Source organism: Nicotiana tabacum, chromosome 7 (genome assembly GCF_000715075.1).
Source record: "Nicotiana tabacum cultivar K326 chromosome 7, ASM71507v2, whole genome shotgun sequence".
Lineage (NCBI taxonomy): Eukaryota > Viridiplantae > Streptophyta > Magnoliopsida > Solanales > Solanaceae > Nicotiana > Nicotiana tabacum.
The window spans coordinates 101946111-101965560 of NC_134086.1; the positions used below are offsets into that span (position 1 = coordinate 101946111).

The 19450-nt window shown below is 36.9% G+C and overlaps 2 protein-coding genes across 2 annotated transcripts; one reads left to right on the top strand and one right to left on the bottom strand.

The window, feature by feature from the left end:
• The first annotated feature begins 269 nt into the window (after positions 1-269).
• On the top strand, positions 270-968 carry LOC142162203 (uncharacterized). The gene is made up of 2 exons (XM_075218525.1): positions 270-392; positions 543-968. The coding sequence occupies exons 1-2, from the start codon at positions 270-272 to the stop codon at positions 966-968; spliced, it is 549 nt and encodes a 182-aa protein (XP_075074626.1).
• A 13474-nt stretch (positions 969-14442) lies between these two features.
• On the bottom strand, positions 14443-15969 carry LOC107760468 (cyclin-U2-1). Its single transcript, XM_016578519.2, has 2 exons — positions 15445-15969; positions 14443-14861 (listed from the first exon to the last, which is right to left on the bottom strand). Exons 1-2 carry the CDS (start codon positions 15855-15857, stop codon positions 14597-14599), a joined length of 678 nt encoding a protein of 225 aa, XP_016434005.1. The 5' UTR covers positions 15858-15969; the 3' UTR covers positions 14443-14596.
• Positions 15970-19450: the final 3481 nt, after the last annotated feature.

Below are 19450 nucleotides of genomic sequence, written 5' to 3' on the forward strand. Positions count from 1 at the left end.
GGTTTTGGTTGGAGTTTCGTCGGATAATTTCATCGTATTATTGCTTGTTTCTGCTAGCTTTCAAGTTACTATGGATGCCGGGTGATCTATTCGTCTTTTTCGTTTCTCGATCTAGGGTTTCCTCGTCGGTATCTTGCTGCGCCACCAAAAATTCTATTCACAAAGGTTGTTCTCTTTTCTGTTTCAAAAGAGGGGGGTAAATCAGGTTCTTCTTCATATTTCATAAGTTTGTTGATTGTTTTTTTGTTTGTTGTGATATTTTCCTATCAATGACCAACGATAATCCTACTGGTACACCTTCTTCTTCCTCTACTACACCTCGTACTGTGTTTCATGAGGATGATTTTACACATCCGTGTCATCCACTGTATGTGCACCCATCAGATGTACTGGTAACCTTTTTGGTTTCCTATCCGTTTGATGGAACCTGCTAGGGCAACTGGAGGAGGAATATCTTAGTTGCTCTCTCCATTCACAATAAACTTGATTTTATCAATGGTACCTCTACAAAGCCACCTCCTGGCTCTCCTTTAGCATGCTAGTGGCAAAGATGTAATGATCTTGTGGTGTCATGGTTGATTAATTCTATGTCAAAAGAAATATCTCATAGCGTAGAGTATTCTGAGTATGCTAAGGATATTTTGCGTGAATTAGAGGAGAGATATGGTAAGGTTGATGGGGCCAGAGTCTTTGAGCTAAAGAAAGAGTTAGCATATATATATCAAGGGTCTTTAGACATAGCTTCTTATTTCAACAAAATCAAACAACTTTGGGATGAGATAGCATTTTATAAGGTCAGAGTTTGTACTTGTGGGAGTAAAGTTGTTGAGGATGAAGAGCAGAAGGTTTATCAGTTCCTTATGGGCCTAAATGATACCTACATGCAAACTCACAACAACATTCTAATGATGAAACCACTTCTATCTGTTGGAAATATGTACATCATCTTATTATCTGATAAGAAATAGAGGTAGGTGTCTTCTACCTCTCAATTCTCCACACAATCTGCTTCTTTCACTGTTGGGATTTCTAAGCCATCATTCCCCTCTAAGGTTTCTTTTGAGGCTCCCAGGACTTCTCTTATATGCAAAACTGCAAGAAGTCTGGACATTCTATAAACAAATGTTATAAGTTACATGGATACCCTCCCAATTTCAAGTTCAACAAAGAGCCTCCTCCTCGCAGAACTGCTGCACATGTTGAGCTTGAATCCTCTGGTAGTTCCTCTGTGCCTGGTGGTTTTGATGGTCCAGTTGAGCATGAGGAGGCATCTGTGATACCTGGCCTTACCAAGGATCAATACTCCCAACTGATGATCTTGTTACAACAATCCCAAATCCATGTTTCCCCACATTCTCCACCTCTCTTGGCTTCTGCCAACTTTGTTGGTAAGCTCATGCCTTATGAGGGTGTTTCTTATGGAGTTTGCATGTTGTCTAGTGTTAATGGCATTGTTTGGATAATAGACTCTGGAGCTACTGATCATATGACTTCCATTAGGAGTTTGCTTTTTGACATAATTACTCTTCATGTTCCCTACCTTGTCTCTCTCCCAAATGGGTACAAAGTAAATGTTACCAATGTTGGTTCTTTAGCGTTATTCCCTGATTTAATTCTTCATAATATTTTTTATATCCCTAGTTTCAAACATAATCTCATATCTGTCCAGAAGCTTTTGTCTCATTGTGATGATGTTGTACAGTTTATCAAGTCTGCTTGCACTTTCCAGGGCCCTTCAGTGAGGAAGCCAGTGATGCTTGGTAGACTGGACAATAAACTTTACAAGCTGTTTAAGCATATGACTTCTCATGTTGTGTCTGTTAATGTCAATTCTTGTTCTTCTGTTGTTTCCTCTTTACCTGTAGTGTCTAATAATACTGTTGTTGACAATTCATCTGTAAATACCATGGTTGATTCAAATAAAGTGAATAATTCTGATGTTGTTTGGCATTATAGACTTGGACACATTCACTTTTCGAAAATAAAACTTATTTCTGGTCTTGATAATGGATTGTCTTCCAAGCAGTCTTTCACATGTCCCATTTGCCCCTTAGCAAGACAAACTAGGCTTCCTTTTCCTGATAATTCTATTCAATCTACTCATTCTTTTTAACTTATTCACATAGATACTTGGGGTCCTTACTCCACTCCTACTCACTCTGGTCCCAAGTACTTTCTTACAATAGTAGATGATTATACTAGGGCTACCTAGACACATTTGATGGGGGAAAAGAGCAATGCTTTTGATTTGTTAAAGGCCTTTATTTCTATGGTTGAAACACAGTTTCAAACTAGAGTTCAGACTATAAGAAGTGATAATGCTTTAGAACTAGGATCCTCTTCCTATAGTTCTCTTTTCTTTTCTGACAAAGGGATCATTCATCAAACCTCTTGTCCTCACACCCCACAATAAAATGGTGTAGTTGAAAGAAAACATAGGCATTTGTTAGAGACTGCCAGGGCTCTTTTGTTTCAATCTCATCTTCCTATCAAATTCTGGGGTGATTGTCTCCGTACTGCCACTTATCTGATAAATAGATTCCCTTGTCCTCTCCTTAAGCACAAGAGTCCCTATGAGTTACTTTTTGGCAAGGCTCCTGTATACACTCACCTTAGATCTTTTAGGTGTCTTTGCTACTCAACTGTGCCCAAATCCCATAGAGATAAATTTCATCCTAGGTTTGTCCCATGTGTTTTCCTTGGATACCCTTTTGCCAAAAAGGGTTATAAACTTTACAATTTGTCTACTAAATCTTGTTTTATCTCTAAAGATGTGACTTTCCATGTAAACATTTTCCTTTTTTCCAAATCCTATACTATATCATCCCATATATTGCCCTCTCCTCTCATTCCTGGCCATTTCTCTGATGATTCAACCTCTCCTTTATCTTATTCTATCCCTGTTTCTTATTCTCCATCCTCTACTCCTCCTTCTTCTTTCACAAGTTCCCCTAATCTCATTTCCTCACCTTCTCCTAGCTCCTATTCCCCTTATGTTCTTCCCTCTTCTCCCCCTCCACTCAAGAGATCTGGTAGACCTCATACTGTTCTTGCTTATCTTTAGGATTTTATGTGTCCTACCCTTCCTCCTTCTGTTTCTGTCCCTGTTTATTCTAGTTCTGAGTCTGTTTATTTCAATGCCACCATTTCACAGCTCCACATTCCTGAGTCTTACACTTACTCTCAGCCTGCTGTTGTCCCTGAGTGGCAGGATGCTATGAGAAAGCAGTTTGAGGCTTTGGAGGCTAATAGAACTTGGGATATTATTGAGTTACCTCCTGGTAAGAAGCTTATAGGCTGAAAATGGGTATACAAAGTAAAATATAAAGTTGATCGGAGTCTAGAGAGGTATAAGGCCAGGTTAGTAGTTAGGGGTGATACTTAAGTTGAAGGAGTTGATTTTCATAAAACTTTTTCTCCTGTTATTAAAATGTCTACTGTGAAGTCTTTGATTGTTGTGGCTGTCAAACAACATTGGCCTTTATTTCAACTTAATGTTAATAATGCATTTTTACATGGGGATCTTGATGAGAAGTTTTCATGAAGGTGCCTTCCGGTCTATCTGTTCCTTCCTCCTCTTCTTCTTCTCCTCCTTTAGTTTGCAAGCTACTCAAGTCCCTCTATGGTTTGTGACAGGCTTCCAGACAATGGTATGCTAAACTATCTCAGGTCCTTTGTTCTAGAGGATATTCTCACTCTTTAAATGACTACTCCTTATTTACTAGGGGTTCTGGCTCTTTCTTGGTCATTTTAGCTGTGTATGTGGATGATATCATTCTTACTGGGACTGATTTGTCAGAGATTTCTTCCTTAAGGGGTTTTCTGCATGAAAAATTCAGGATTAAGGACCTTGATCCTCTTAACTATTTTTTGGGAATTGGGGTTCTCTATTGTGATTCTGGGGTACTTCTCCATCAGAAGAAGTTTATTCATGACTTATTAGAGTTATTTGTTTCTTCTGCTTCTTCTTCTGTTGTTTGTCCCCTTGATATCAATGAGAAATTAAAGGCTTCTGTTGGTGATCCCTTTCCCAAGCCTGAAGAGTATAGATGCTTGGTGGGCAAGTTAAATTTCTTAACACACACAAGGCCTGATATCAGTTTTGCAGTTCAACATCTTAGCCAATTCTTGTAAACTCCTTGTGTCCCTCATATGCAGGCTGTTTTGCATCTTTTAAGGTATTTGAAAAAGACTTCTCACTTTGGTCTGTTCTTCAGTAACTCTCCTAATCTTTCTTTAAAGGTATATTGTGATAGTGATTGGGCTTCTTGTGTTGATAGTAGAAGGTCTGTCACTGATTTTTGTGTGTTTCTTGGTGATTGTTTGGTGAGCTAGAAATCCAAGAAGCAGCTTGTGGTCTATCTTTCTACTGCTGAAGCTGAATACAGGGTTGTGAGTAAAGCTGCTGGTGAGGTTACTTGGCTTTCAAGATTGCTATCTGATTTTGGTCTTCCTTTTTCTTCTCCAATTCCTCTGTGTTGTGACAACCAGGCTGCTTTGCACATTGCCCGCAATCCAGTCTTTCATGAGAGGACTAAACATATAGAGCTGGACTGTCATTTCGTCAGAGGCAAGATTGGTGATGGGCTAATTAGCTTGGGTCAGCGGTGCTCAAGTTGCTGATATTCTTACCAAGGCCCTTCCTAGACCTGCTCATCACCTTCATCTTCGCAAGTTGGGGTTTTTTTCACCCTCCAACTTGAGGGAGGCTGTTAGAGTACCAGATAAAGGCTGATTTTGTATTTGGGCCATTATTGTAATTAGAATTGACCCATGTTATATTTGTTTTGTAATTGGGTCACCGGGTCAAGGCCCACTATTTATAAGTGACTCTCCCTATTGTAAAGACACAGATTTTTCATTTTTACTCAATACAAGATATCTTCTTCTCTCGAAGCTTCTCTCAGGTCATGAACTTTACTTTAGTTTTGTCATTCTTCTCCAAATCTCTGTACTTAACAAACAACCTATGTGAAGATGTCCAGAAGAGAACAATTTAGAAGTTCAAACCAAGTCCAAGTCCAAAAACTAGGAGAAATTTCGCAGAAAAAAACAAGACAAAGATAAACCGAAAGAAGATTTTGTAGGCATTTCATGAGATGATCCAATGTATGGAATATATAGGATTAATAAATTAAGCCAACTCCAGTACATCAAAAGACAGATGATTATCAATGTTTTCTCAGTCTTCTTTCAACAAGGATAACGACAAATGGAGAAAACATAAGTAGACTTCGATATCTCCTTTAACTCTCTTAATAATTCAGAAAAGACAAAATCTTGAAGCTACTCAGAAATTGCTCCCAACCTTAGTTAAGCTTAAATGTTTATACTACAGAATTAAAGAGCATATTTTACATGCTAACTACCAAAAGAGAACAGTATTTATAACAATTAGGTGAAAGAAGGGCGACAAGCTGAGTTGGTTTTGGGAATAAAGTAGAAAGTTGAAACTGTTTGAGTGTACATAAAACATGAGCAAAGTGGTCGGGAGGTGGATACAATATTGTATTTTGTATCAAACAACAATCGCCTAACTCTGTTCCAATCATTTGTGAAGATGAAATTTAGTATATTTAATAAGTCTTTTAAAATTAGTATATTCCCATAATCTCATCTCATTTGTAACACTTATCCATATATTGGTAGTTCTTAAAATTTGCTGATTATTAGGTATCTAATCCAGCTACATATATAGGCAAGGTCAAATTAATTATCGAATCATAGCTCGTTTTGTAACTGAGTTCGCAATTAAATATTTATATATATTTATTTTTTATACAAAAATATAGTATAAATAAAAATTAATGGGTTCGTCCGAATCGTCAACAATGCTGTCCCTCCCTCTGTTCCAAAGAGATAAAGTTTAGTGGCGGAGAGGAAATGATATGACTTTCCCATTAAAAAAATTATTTTAATATATGAGATATACTGATAGTGTATGATTTTTATACTTTTCATTTATATAAATTGAATCCAATTAAATTACTCCAATTTAGTGGAAACGATTTTACCGTTTCTTCCAAACTTCCATCCTACTTGTCCGTGATTTTGTTATACTAGTAGTTAAAGTGAATGTAAGTTGAACAGGATAGGTCTTTATCAAGAGATGTAGCCTTTCAACAACCGAATAGATAACTGATATCATCCATGCAAAACTTAAAGTTAAAATAAGGGGAAATATAAATAAAAAGAATCCTACAAGGATCTTCTTGATGCAAACAAAGGTCTTGTCTATTCATAGCTTTTTTGAATGACTGTGACAATTACAAATGAGAGGATATTAACATGGTGATTTTTTCGTAGACACCAAATGTAAAGAAAAAGCTTCTTCACATACATATTTTTTGGACAACACTTTCCAAGACATATTTTTCGTCACCATAAAACACATTCTGACCTTTGACAACTACTTTAAATGGGCTATTAGAAGAAAGAATAGCAGAATTTAGAACGGCGTGACTGTTTGACCAAAAGAGAATCAAGCTTTTTGTTAAATTAATTAAGGAATAAAATAGAGGATAAATTCTAGCCAAGAATAATTAATTCTAGATCTAAGCACATCAGGTAAGAGAATCATATATAATCAAACTTATAAATTTTCCGGTATCATATAAGATGTCAAATATAAATGATAGGCTTACATTCTTGATATTTCATCTCGTGGTGTGATGATAAAAACGGAAAAGATGGAATGCCACTACCACTAACGAGATCTATCATCCTTGATTCAATAATCACGATTACAGAGACTTGTATTTGCTATCTAAGCCTTTTCTTGGTCTTCTGTTCTTCTCCTTTTTCGGAGAGGAAGCCCCCCTTTTCTTGCTTTCTTTCCTCCTATATATATTATCAGTATACCTTTTTGTCCATCAGTTCTTAACCAGAATGTCTTTATCCCTTGATTGTACTTCATGTTGCCTCCCTGAAATACTACGATATTTACTTCACCATACAGGCTATTTGATGGCTCGATCTCGGCAGTGGCCGAGGTATTCATTGTTATTACATCTTGTGGGAACGACCACGACTTAGTTGACCTCTTACCATTCATGTTAGCGCTAATCCACGTGTGATAAGATTTTGACCCATACAGTTAGTCCCTCCGCCCGTTGGGGTCGCCTATTGGCGAGCTCGATGGGCGGACCCTATTGATTAAAAAACTAGGAGAAATCTGAATGTTTTTGTGCGAGGGAAAGAACCTCATGGCGAGGTAGCGACGTGACGCTTCGAGAATCGCATCGGACCGTTACGTTAGTTCAAGAATGGACCGTCACGTCAGTTCAGGCTGTCATCAATATTCCCCATGCATCATCATGGCACACGTTTTCTAGGTATTGTGTTGTTTTCCGTGCCCTTTTTGTTTTTCAACTGGAGGCTCTTGGTTTTCCTGCTTAGGGCATTTATATCCCTATAAGTAAGGGGGAGCTCCTTATTTGAATGTTACGTTTTTCAATTGCTTAAGAGAGAATTTCACAAGTCTCCTCCTTTTTCCTTAATCTCTCATATCTCTACTTCTGTTAGGATTTATAGTGACCATTTTTCATTCATCATCTTCGCTTCTTTGGATCGAAGAAAACAAATGGCCATTATTTCTTCCCACTCTAATAAAGTTGTAGGTGCTCCGAGACGGAGAACAACGTACCTCCTACTCGAAGAGGGAGTGGAACTGGTGGAAGATAAGGGGTTTCCGATAGTAGATGAGGTGGTTCCCCGCACGGGGAAGGCGAGGACCGATTTTAATAGCCCTGCCGGAGATGAACTGAAGCTTGTTCCTTCCACGATGGATGTTGCGGCGACTACGGCGTTCAAAGCCAAATGGAGGATCCCCAATCATATTGAAATGGTACCGGCGGATAAGGATATAGTGCATTACATCGCCCGGGCTACTACGCGTTTTACGCATATCCCTTTATCATTGGGTACACGCTCCCCCTTCCTTCCTTGGTAGTTGATTTCTGCCATTTTTACCAGGTGTGCCCGGCTCAACTCTCTCTGTATGTGTATAAGCTTTTCCGCATGCTCATCAAGTATGCAGAGTTGGCCGGCCGAGGAATTTCTCTAGGACACATGCTCCACCTCTTCGCCACTCATTTTCTTTGGGGTACGTTTATTCATATGCGTCATCGAGGAACCAAGAGTTTGGTGGTGAAGATGGATGATAAGACCAACTGACGCTTTTGGAAATACTACTCTATGTCCAAACAGAACATGTCGTATCGAATCCGGCGAGGTTTCCTAAGACGTGGAATTTCGCTTGTAAGTTTTCCTTTCCGTTTACTTTGTGCAATTTTTCCTAAGATAGTCGTCGGTCGTCTCCCTTTAACGACTTCACTGAGGATTTGCTTTTATTTTTGTAGCCGAGAGACTACCTCTCCCGCTAATTTCCGATATCAGCGAGTGGGTGAGCGCAATTCTCCCCCACACAACGGGGATTCATAAGTGGGCATCTTTCCATGAGAAGTTTGGGCGCAAGCCGCTTACTGGTGAGTTGGATCGTCGTGGTTTCGCTTTGTTCTCTACTTTGCAGTTTTTTTGTTATGTGATCAAATTCCTCTTTACTGATAGGTTGGAAAGGAGTGAGAAGTACGAGGGCTTCCCTGCTCGCGTTCCATCAACCAGTGCTCTCTGTCCGGCCCGTACCAAGAGCTACTGCAGGCGAGGGTGTAGAAAGTTTGGCCGCTTGTCGGACCGCGCCCGTTGGTGAAGCCGTACGCTTAGAGGTTACTCCTTAACCGGAGACCCCAGTTCTCGCAGTCCGTTCAATGAGTGAATATTCCCGCGTCGGTAGTGGAGAGGCACATTAAAGAGGCGAAGGGTAGTGTTAGAAGGGGCTTCATTAGCCGAAACACCCTCGAGGGGCGACCTTGCTTCGACGGCACCCGAGACCGGCGGTGGTGCCAGCCTACACACAGAGGCGACGCCTGTTGCAAGCGTTCAAGAGGTTATTGTGACGGAGGGATGGAGTTCTGAGGCTGCTGTTGGTTCGAGCAGGCCATCATCATCTCGGTCGAACCGCACCCCTTCTTCGGCCAATGAGAGGGTAAAGGACGTCATGGTTGAGTATTATGAATCCGAATCCGAAATTGACCCTGAGGACATGAGGATGTTCGAGGAGGGTTTTACTCGAACTGCGGTAAGGGTGGAAGGCCCTTCCCGAATACTCGAAATTCCGTCAGATCTCAACTTGTTGCAAGACACGATCGATTTGGTGCCACAGTTCGATCTTCTATGCTCTGCTGGTGAGAGCGAATCTCTTCAGGAGGTCAGCGATTTTGGGTTGTCACGCGGTGTGGCAGTGATGGCCTTAAGGGTGAGTTCCTTTTTGTTTTCTTCATTTTGTGACCTTTGTCTCTATATTGACTCTTTCTTCCCCTCCTTTTTTAGACTTACATGCTGGAGGTCGAGAGTGCTCGTAGGGCTGAGACGCGGGGCGAAATATTTTTGAAAATGGCCGAGAAGTATCGGCAGTATCGCAACAGATGCCGTGAGATGCACGAGCAGCTCAAAGCGGGTGCTAGTACCCAGTCAATCAGGAAGGAGTTAGAGAAAAAAGATAAGGAACTGATGCGTTTTATCCGCAGATGCAGTGAGCATGAGGAGCTACTTCATGCCAAGGACGAAGAACTTGATATGGGCAAAAGGGGTTATCACAGAGTGCGAGGACCTTCAGGCGAAGGTGTTGTCTTTACAAGCTGAGTTTGAGCAAAGTGCCACTAGGGTCAACGCTCTGAGTGCAAAATAGACGGAGAAGGTGGCCGAGCTAGAAAATAAAGTGGCTGAGATGGAGAGAGCCGAGGATGCTTGAGTGTCGGTTTTGGCGAGGGCGGCGGTGCTAGAGGACAATATCTGTGTTCTTAAGTCTGAGCAAGAATCTGAGAGGGCGACAGCCACACTGAGGGAGGCGCGGCTCGAGGAGCGTATTTGTGAAATTGACCAGGAAGCTTCAAACCTGGAAGAACGGGTCGCAACTCTTGAGGTCGAGAAGGCGCAGTTGTTGGCTCAGGCCGAATCTGCCTTTGCCGCTGTCCCCCACCACTTGTATGAGCTATGGGTTCATGCCGAGGCCCAACGATACATATACAAGGGTTTGTGGGAGGCGAGAAGTGTTCTTTAGGCCGCCTTTGAAGATGCTCGGGCAAAGCATGTGAGGCTCGTATTTTCTGCGGTTACGACCCTGCGACACCGGAGGCTGGTGAGGGAGTTGAAGTTGAGGATGGACTTTCTGATGATGAGGACACTAGAGAGAACGGCGGTGGAGATGACGCCGAGTGAAACTTTGTTGCAGCTTTGTACTTAGTTTTTTTATTGTTGTTTAATTTTACCTTTTTCTTGAGGGCCTGTTTCAGCCTTTTCTAAGGCGCGCCTCTTGTGCACGTACATTTGAATAAATTAGTTGCTTCGCCTGCGTTTATGTATCTCTTGACTTTCCTTCTCCTTCTCTCTCATTTTTCTTTTGTTTTTCCTCTCTTAGGGAGAAGATTTTCGAATTTCTTCGTGATGGATCCCTGATCTTTTAATCGGGCATTTGAATAAGGGCGGATCTAGTTTGCTTGATCCGAGTGAAGTCGGATTCCGTTGTGTGAGTTCGAATGAAGTCACTTTGGATCTGCAAGTTCGGGCGAGGTTGACTTCTGATTTGCCAATGTGGGCGAAATCAACCTTGATTTGTATATTCGAACGAGGTCGAAATTAGACTTGCTATCTTAGGAGAAGTCAGTCTTGACTTGTATATTCAAGCTAAGTCGAAATTAGACTTGCCAACTTGGGCGAAGCCAGTTTTGACTTGTATATTCGAACGAGGTCGAATTTAGACTTGCCAATTTGGGCAAAGTTAATCTTGACTTATATATTTGAACGAGGTCGAATTTAGACTTGCCAATTTGGGCGAAGTTAATTTTTCATGGCGAGTTTAGCGATGGCAGGGGGCGAGCTCGCGCGAGATTGAACTATGACCTGTTATGAGTTCGACGGGGTCAAGATTTGATTGGTTGATTCGGGTAGGCAAAATTTTACTTCCCCTCGGCGATGGTTGACGACCGTAAGGGTGTTGATTCGAGCAAGGTCGAAATTGTGACCCGTTATAAATTCGAGCGAGGTCGAACTTTCCTTTCATTTGGCGATGGCCGATGGCCATGAGGGTGTTAATTCGAGCGAGGTCGAAATTGTAACCCGTTGTAAATTCGAGCGAGGTCGAACTTTCCTTTCATTTGGCGATGGCCGATGTCCATGAAGATGTTAATTCGAGCGAGGTCGAAATTGTAACTCGTTGCTTTGTTTCAAATTTGAGATAATTTGGAATAGATTTGGGGTGGTTTGATCGAAATTGAAGTTGCAACAACACTTTGTCAAAACAACCCGAAAAAGTATGCTAATCCGGTAAATTTTGATGAACAATTTAGAGTCCATTTGGACATAAGAATTATTTTTCTCCAAAAAAAAAATCAACTTTTCCGAAATCAACGTTTGTTCATAAAATTTTCAATGTTCACTTGAAGATGCATTTTGGAAATTTTCAAAAAATTGAAAAACTCCAAAAAGCTGTTTTTCAAAATTTTCACTCAAATCACTAACAAAACTTCAAAAACAACCCAAAATTATATTCATTTCGAAACACAACTCTAAATTTCAAATATCATTTTCATTTGAAAAAAGATTTCACCATTTTTTGAAATTTTATAATTCGTATGTCCAAACGCCCACTTAATTCGATAGCAAAACCCCTAAAGAGTTATGTGCAATTGCGGAGTCATCTTTTAAATACCGCTAATTTTAGGGATATTCTGCTAAGATCAGCCCCTTTATCCTTTTGTGTCAATCACCCAAAAAATAAGTGAGGAAAGTTATTTCATCTCTTTTGTTAAAAAGAATCTTTTCAAAAATCCGAAAACATTTTCCATCATAGTAAATATATACAAAGACCGCCGGTCAATCGTCTTACTTTGAGATAGGAGTGAAGAATCTCAAATTCTCTATATAGCATATATATAGAAGGAGTTCTATTTTTTACACAAAGTTGAAGGGGCAGAATGATTATCACTCATTTTTCTTTCCTATTTTGCCTTTACATAATATGACGAATACGAGCCTATTATACTCTCTAAAACACGAAGTAAAACGACAATACTACTAAAAAAAAAACATCACTGCTGAGTCTAAGGCTACGGCTAATCATACAAGAAAGAGAAAACCTTGTAAGGAGCAAGAAACATTGTATCTTGATTAGGAAATTAAACAAATCAATTTCTGAAATATATTGTTCTTGATTAGCTGAACCTTTACTAAAACCAGAGCTTTTCTTTACTTAAAATAAATATATGAAGCAATAATTGCATTGTCCTAATTCTACCTCTTCTCCCCCATTGACTCTCACAATTTGTTTTCTGTTGGCATGACATTATGATGTGAATCAGATCTTCCATAATTAGATGCTGCTCTACTTTGGGTCTTTTAGTATTTTATTATGTTCTAATGTTTCTCAATTATTTAAATTATATTTGTTCGTACACACCATTATGGGATTTGATTAAAGAAAATTTGTTACAAATAAAAAAGCAAAGGAATTGCAATCATGAGCTAATATTAGTGCTAATTAGGTTACGGACTTTACCCTAAACCTTTTTTTTTGTAAACTATAGCTATCTAGAACTAAATCCTTCTTGACTCATTATTTTAGACTTCAAGATCTTGTTCATTTCACTTAATTTACATATTTGTTGCCAATAAAAAGTTAAGAAATTTATTCTTTTCTCTGGTATTTCGTGAAAATCTAGATAATTACTATTATATCTTACATATATTGAACCTATATTGACGAATTAAGTCCCATAACAGAGCATGTAACATTTTAACTTAAGCAATTTATCCCATCTATAGTTAGGTGTATTTCTAAGGAAGAACTTACCTATGTTACCCGTTTAGAGTTGTAGCATGAATTCTAGCCGAGGCAAAATGGGCAGGTGAATTCTTCTCATTTATTCAATACTTTAAGGTTTGGTGGACAAAATTATTCGGTATATGTACAGTTTTATTAGTTGAAAGTAATAGGTATTGAGGTGTGCACAACCCGATCCGTGGACCACTGTTTTTTCTTTACGTCTCAATGAGGGGCAAGTGCACAGATAGGCATTTTTAGTGATGTTATTTAGATATTAGCCAGTACTTATTTTATCCTCAAATTTTGAACTAAAAATCTTAACTTCAGACAATTCAGAACACTTTTGTCCCGAAAAATTGAACTGAAAAACTAAAATTCAGGACACACTAGCTAATTCCTAAATAGCAGCCCTTTACAGTAGGGGCGTCAATGGATATTTAAAAACCGACTTAAACAGACCGAACGGTATCGTACCGAATCGAATTTTAGGTTTCTTTTAATAAAACCGTAAGTTTTTATATGAATCTATAACCGTACCGATAATTAGGGTAGGTTTTTTATTTTATGAAAATAAATCGAAAAAATACCGAACCATACCGAATAAATTTACAATGTGAATAATATATTTATATATTAAGTTTAAAAATAATAAAAGCATTAAATTTTTTTTAGGCCTTTGAATTATGAAACAGTTACAAGCCAACACGTAATTAAACTTAAAATCCTCCAAACCTATTTTGATACTCCTGTTGAAACTAAATTATTTCTAGCATGTTCACTAGCAAGACACAAAGTATTGTAACTACTATGAATAACAATATATAATGTATTGAACATGTTTCCTTTCGTATGATTTTGATTTATCTTCTTGAATATTTAATCTTCTATAGAATTTATTCTTGAATCCCAACTTAGTTAATATTTTTTAACTCGTGTGATTTATATTGTTTTTGTATTTGCTTAGATTTTTATGCTGATGTAGAATAGTTATTGATCTATACTCTAGCCATCTTTCAATATCTAGAGAGTTTTGCTAAGTCCTAAAAAAGTATGTATGTTATTGTATTCTACTTCTACTACTGACTTTTACATAACATTAGAAAAATTATCGAAAATTTATCAAACCGTACCGATACCGAAAAGAAACCGACGTGATTGAGATGGTTTCGAAAAGTCCAATTTTAATTATACATAATAGAATAATCGAAAAATTGGTATGATATAAATTTTATAAAATAACCGGCCGAACCGATCCATCGCCACCCCTACTTTACAGTGGCTACCTGGTGTCATTTCTACTCTCCGCTCAATGACATCTACACTTCGTATATAAATATACTTTCACCTTGGTCGGAGTTGGGTTTAAGAATTTTTATGCATAAATTAATGTTTCTCATCCAAATTAGTGGGTTAAAAAAAAACCATATCAAAGGGCTGGATCCGCTCCTGACCTCGGTCTTCGTTTCAGTAAAAGTTATGAAGTTACCTCTTTGACTTACTGACCAAGAATGATTAACGTGTATTGATTTAAACCAAGAAGAGATTATAATAAAACTTTAAAGTGATTTCAAAATCAAATATTTTCACTGCAGAAAGCCTAAGCAAAACTTGTTACATTTGAGAACTTCTACTATGCTTTGTTACACAGCAAAAACATTGAAAACTCCTTTACATAGTATTTACAATTTGTAATTGAAAAACTCCCATTATGAAATTGAATTACAGCAAAACTCTAGTAATTTGGCTACATCTTCTTTCTTTTCTTTGTTTTGATTTGATTTCCTCAGCACACCTTAAAGTCCTCTCAATTTCATAACCTCCTCCTATGCTCACTTCCCTTTCCAAATGGCAGCAATAGCTCTCAAAAACACTTACATTCACATGAAACTTGAACCCCATCATGAATAAAAACTCCATCTCCAATTTGTTCATTTCATTTGTTGTCAATCCTCCTACTCTTGCAAAATATGAATTCCTATAATTCCTGCAGAAAAATAATTCAAAATATATACATTACAGTCAGATCTCTCTATAACAGCGTCCCCGTATAATAATCATTCACTATAAAAGTCAAATATTTCTTAGAACTAATTTTTATGTTATGTCATAATATATGTTTTCTATAACAGCATTTCACTATAGCAGTAAAAAATATCGGAACAAAAGATGTTGTTACAAAGAAGTTTGGCTGTATCAGCTAAAGTGCTTCTCTTTGAGACTTTCTTTTGTCATTTCGTTAAGCAGGGGAGTTTGAGAAAGAAAGAAATAAAACTGTATTAATTCTGTGGTTTTCAAAAGCAAGCAACAATTATGAAGAAAAGGGAAAACAAAGTAAAAAGTACTCCATAGAATTTGATGATCTGTGTCAAATATTTTGAGGAAAGAAAGCAAAAGTCAGCAACAAAAGTTATTTACTTCAGTTTGGAGCCTTGACTAGTCTATTCTTTCATGGTCATTTATAATAAAAGTCTTCAAATTGAAGCAAAAAACAAAAAATAAACTGAAGTGAAGTAGGATGACAAAGAAAACAAAGAAAAAGGAAAGAAAATTAAAGAAAAGAAACTTACATGTCTTCAACATATTTGGAAGCAACCATAATAGTGGTAATGAGTAGCCTATGTACATTTCTTGGACTAATTCTGAACTCAGGATAGAGTTGACAGAATCTATCAATATATACATAAGCAACCACATAAACTGAAGGTCCAGCTCTTGTATATCTAAAAATTCTCTCCAAATATGATTGTATTGTCATATCTGGTGTTTCATGGCAGTCAAATACTCTTGTTCTTACATTCTTGGATAATGCCCATGTACAGTTTTTTGCTATCCTTTGATTCCTAGCCAAATTTCTCTCAATTAAAGAAGCAAGAACTGAGATCACTAATGGGATATTTGAGTCTTGTTGATATGAGTAAAAGTATAGATCATCCCTTAGTTTTCTTGGAGATATATTTGAGTTTGTTACAGCCAAGGCCATTTCTTGATTATGAGTTTATTCAAAGGAAAAAAAAGAGCTAGAGCTGAGGAATTTGAAAGGGAGGGTTTTGGTTTTCTACTCTTTTTTGGGAAATGAATGAATGGTTTTGGGAAGGGAAATGAGTTTATTTATATAAGGGAGGGAAATTAGAAAGTTTGGTGCTTAGTAAGGGGGAATTTGGATGTGTTATACCATCAAACCTCTCTATAATAGTTTGTTTGTTCCGAAATTTTTTGATTGCTATAGTGAATTGATGTTATAGATGGCATATATAATAACATAATATAATAAACGGTTCAAAGAAAAAATTGATTTTTATAATAAATGGCTAGATATTGTTACAGAGAAGTACGACGGTAATAAGAGAATTTTATAAAGTGAAACTTTTGGGGCACTTGGAAGGTGGGAAGGAAAGGAGTGAGAATATCAAATTACAAGATATTTGCCTTCTTATTGTAAAGGCAAAGTCCAGACACACCAGCTAGTTTTCTGCTTTAAATTATTGTTAGATCACATATTATATTATCATATGCATATTATTTTTTATATTATATGCTCCCTTTTATTTTGCCGTCTAGAACTATCACTGCAAGCTGTTCTTGAATCTCACAATGCTACTAGTCAACTGTTAGTCTACACCCTAATGTGTACCTTTACTGTGACTGAACAAGGTTATTGACCTTGTGAGTTGTCAAGTATATTTATTTCTTGAAGTAAATCCATATTTAGGAACAACGACAAATATTCATGAATATATTCATATAATCACAATACAACTCTAATGTATTTACCTTACCTCGCATGATTTATCCAATTTATAATCTTTCAAATAATACTTATTGTCCAAAGATTAATTACAAAGTAGGTGAAAACCATGTGAGATCAGGTTGTAAATCCTAACCGTGGACAAAGAAAGTTTGGTGATTTTTTCTTATTTGCCTAACGATTGACGAATATCGCCATCCCGTACCGACAGTAATATAAGTTTAGGTGTTCGTATGTTAGTTCAAATACTATTAAAGACAGTTCGGTACACAAGGTATCATGCGTTCACACAGGGTTCGAGAAATGATTGCACCAAAAAACGTGATGAAGACAATCTAAATATAAAGAAAGAAATTCACCAAAAAGTGAAGGGTGTCACTATATTGTAGATATACATATTTTAAAAAAATTATCGAGTTATACAGTGTAATTTTCCAACGAAGGGGTATCATTTAACATCCCTTTAGTGCATGTGACTCTGTCACTACTTCCACAACTCGAACCCGTGGCTTATAGGTATTTACCATTGCTCCCGGGGTCTATTAAATTCAAAAACTACTATAGTAAGGAAAACATATTAGCATAAAAATAAATGTAGCCAGAGTAGATTTACCATATGAATAAATCCAAAAGAGGGTGAAGATGAAGGAGAGTCACCGACAGTAGGGGAAGGGAAGTAATCAAATGTGTTAGGTCTTTTAAAGGTCCACTGCTGAAGCCCACATTTAAAGAAGGGGTCTTTGTTTCTTTGAGATTTGTGTCCCCAGCTATACCAATCAAATAAAAAATACATACTATTCTCAGGGTTTGTGACTAAGACTGGTACAAGTCACACGTGCAGTAGCTTCAGACATTAACTTCATATAATCTTTTTGGTTTTGCAACTTGCTACTACTTAAAACAATACGTACAAAAGATTTGTTGGAAGCTTTCGTGTGAGCTTCTTAATTCTTCATCACCGGGCTGTATTATATTAAAAGACGCAAATTTAAGATTTGAATATTATGAGTTCAGATTCATCTAATTTAACAAGTTTAAAATCAATTATTTATATATATTTAATGAGTTTTCTGGTAGCTATATAGGATGCATAAATTATGAGTTCAAATGAACTCATAACTTCTATTCTAAATACGCCAGTGATTATACATAGTGACAAAATGTCTCTATTCTTATTGTTAGCATATATCCAAGATTCAAAATTCTAGTGAAAGAAGGGGAATTTTGGAGCAACAAAAAGTTGTATCTGTGTGATCTATATGTTATAGATTCGTACCATGAAAGCAGCTTCTAATGCTTGCATTAGAATATGTTGTTTACATCACATCCTTTAGGTCACAGCCTTTCCTCGAATCCTGCGTGACACAAGATTTCTTGCATCAGGCTGGCCTTCAAAATCCTAATGAATATAACATAGGACGCTTATGAATTGCAAAGGTAAAATATTGTCTAAAGTTCAACATATACCAAAAATAGATCCTTGTTAATCTATTAAAGTTGCAAATTTTTTATTGTAAATTTTCTTTGCACCCAAATGTGCAAGGTTCAAATTTCACGATGGACCTTCTTAATCAGTTTTTGTTACTTAATTCATGTGTGAATACAAAATATTTTATGCACAGTACTGTCTTTCATTTTTTTACACTCATCTATTTTAGTGTTAGCTACAAAATGCTGCTAATGAACACGTATAGAAAGCATGAACTGATAGATCAACCTCTATCTGTAATTTTTTCTCTCCTTAATCAAACCTGCACATTGAAATTGCTGAGGTACATATATTAATCATTTACAGTTGTTGTAAAAGGATTTTTCTTTTTTTGTTCGATCTTTCAATAACATTTAGTAGTGGGCATAGACATTAGTTAGATCTTTCAATATATACTAATGTGTTTTCTAAACTCATTTACCGCATTAAATAAAAGTGATGCCATGATATTAAGTGTGACATGAAAAGTAGAAACCAAAGGAGATCCACTTGATTGAACATGAGCACAAAAAAATATAGAATAAGATTTTCTTATCAAATCAAAAAGATTGAAAAGTACGATTTTGTACAATATCATGAGTACCAACACGTTGAAATTTTAAGGGCTTTGGGCCCACTCCATTACCCCATGATTTTTGCCCATACAGGCTGTGTATGGCCTATACTATAATTAATTTAGTTTGGGCCTAACCTAAAGTTCCAACTATAATGACCTTTCAAAAAGTTGGAAAAATTATACTACTATATAACCGCTGTAAAAATAATATTTGAAAAATGTATAAAATTTGTATATTTTTTGTATATATATATACATTCCATATGTTATATATAAAATTATACAAATTTTATATATTTTTTCGACTACCAAATATAAATAATTTTGGCCGCGAGCTAAAAATGATATTTTACCGTAAGAAAATTAGCTATGTCCTACACGTAAGGTTACTTGAATGAAATTATGAAATCATGTTACCAGCTGGCCAACTTTAGAACATGTCAATTATTGGTCAAATGGTCATGAATGAAATATTTGTACGGTTTCTTTAATGTTTTACTATTAATATCCATGTTACTATTTGATCAGAAATTGCATAGAATTCTGTGTACGGGCAACTTGCATCTCTTGTCGTTTTCATTTGGCAGTTTAAATGTTTTTTCAATTAGTAAAAGGAGAAACAGAAAATTCCAACAAGTTGGTAAAAAACATAAGGTCAGTATTTGCATTTCTGATATTATGATTAGGATTGACATTTCAACCATTGTTTGTCCCTGTGTGGATGGGGTAATTTAAAAGTCTGCATATAAGATTTAAACCCCTTTTTTTGTTTAAGTATTTTAA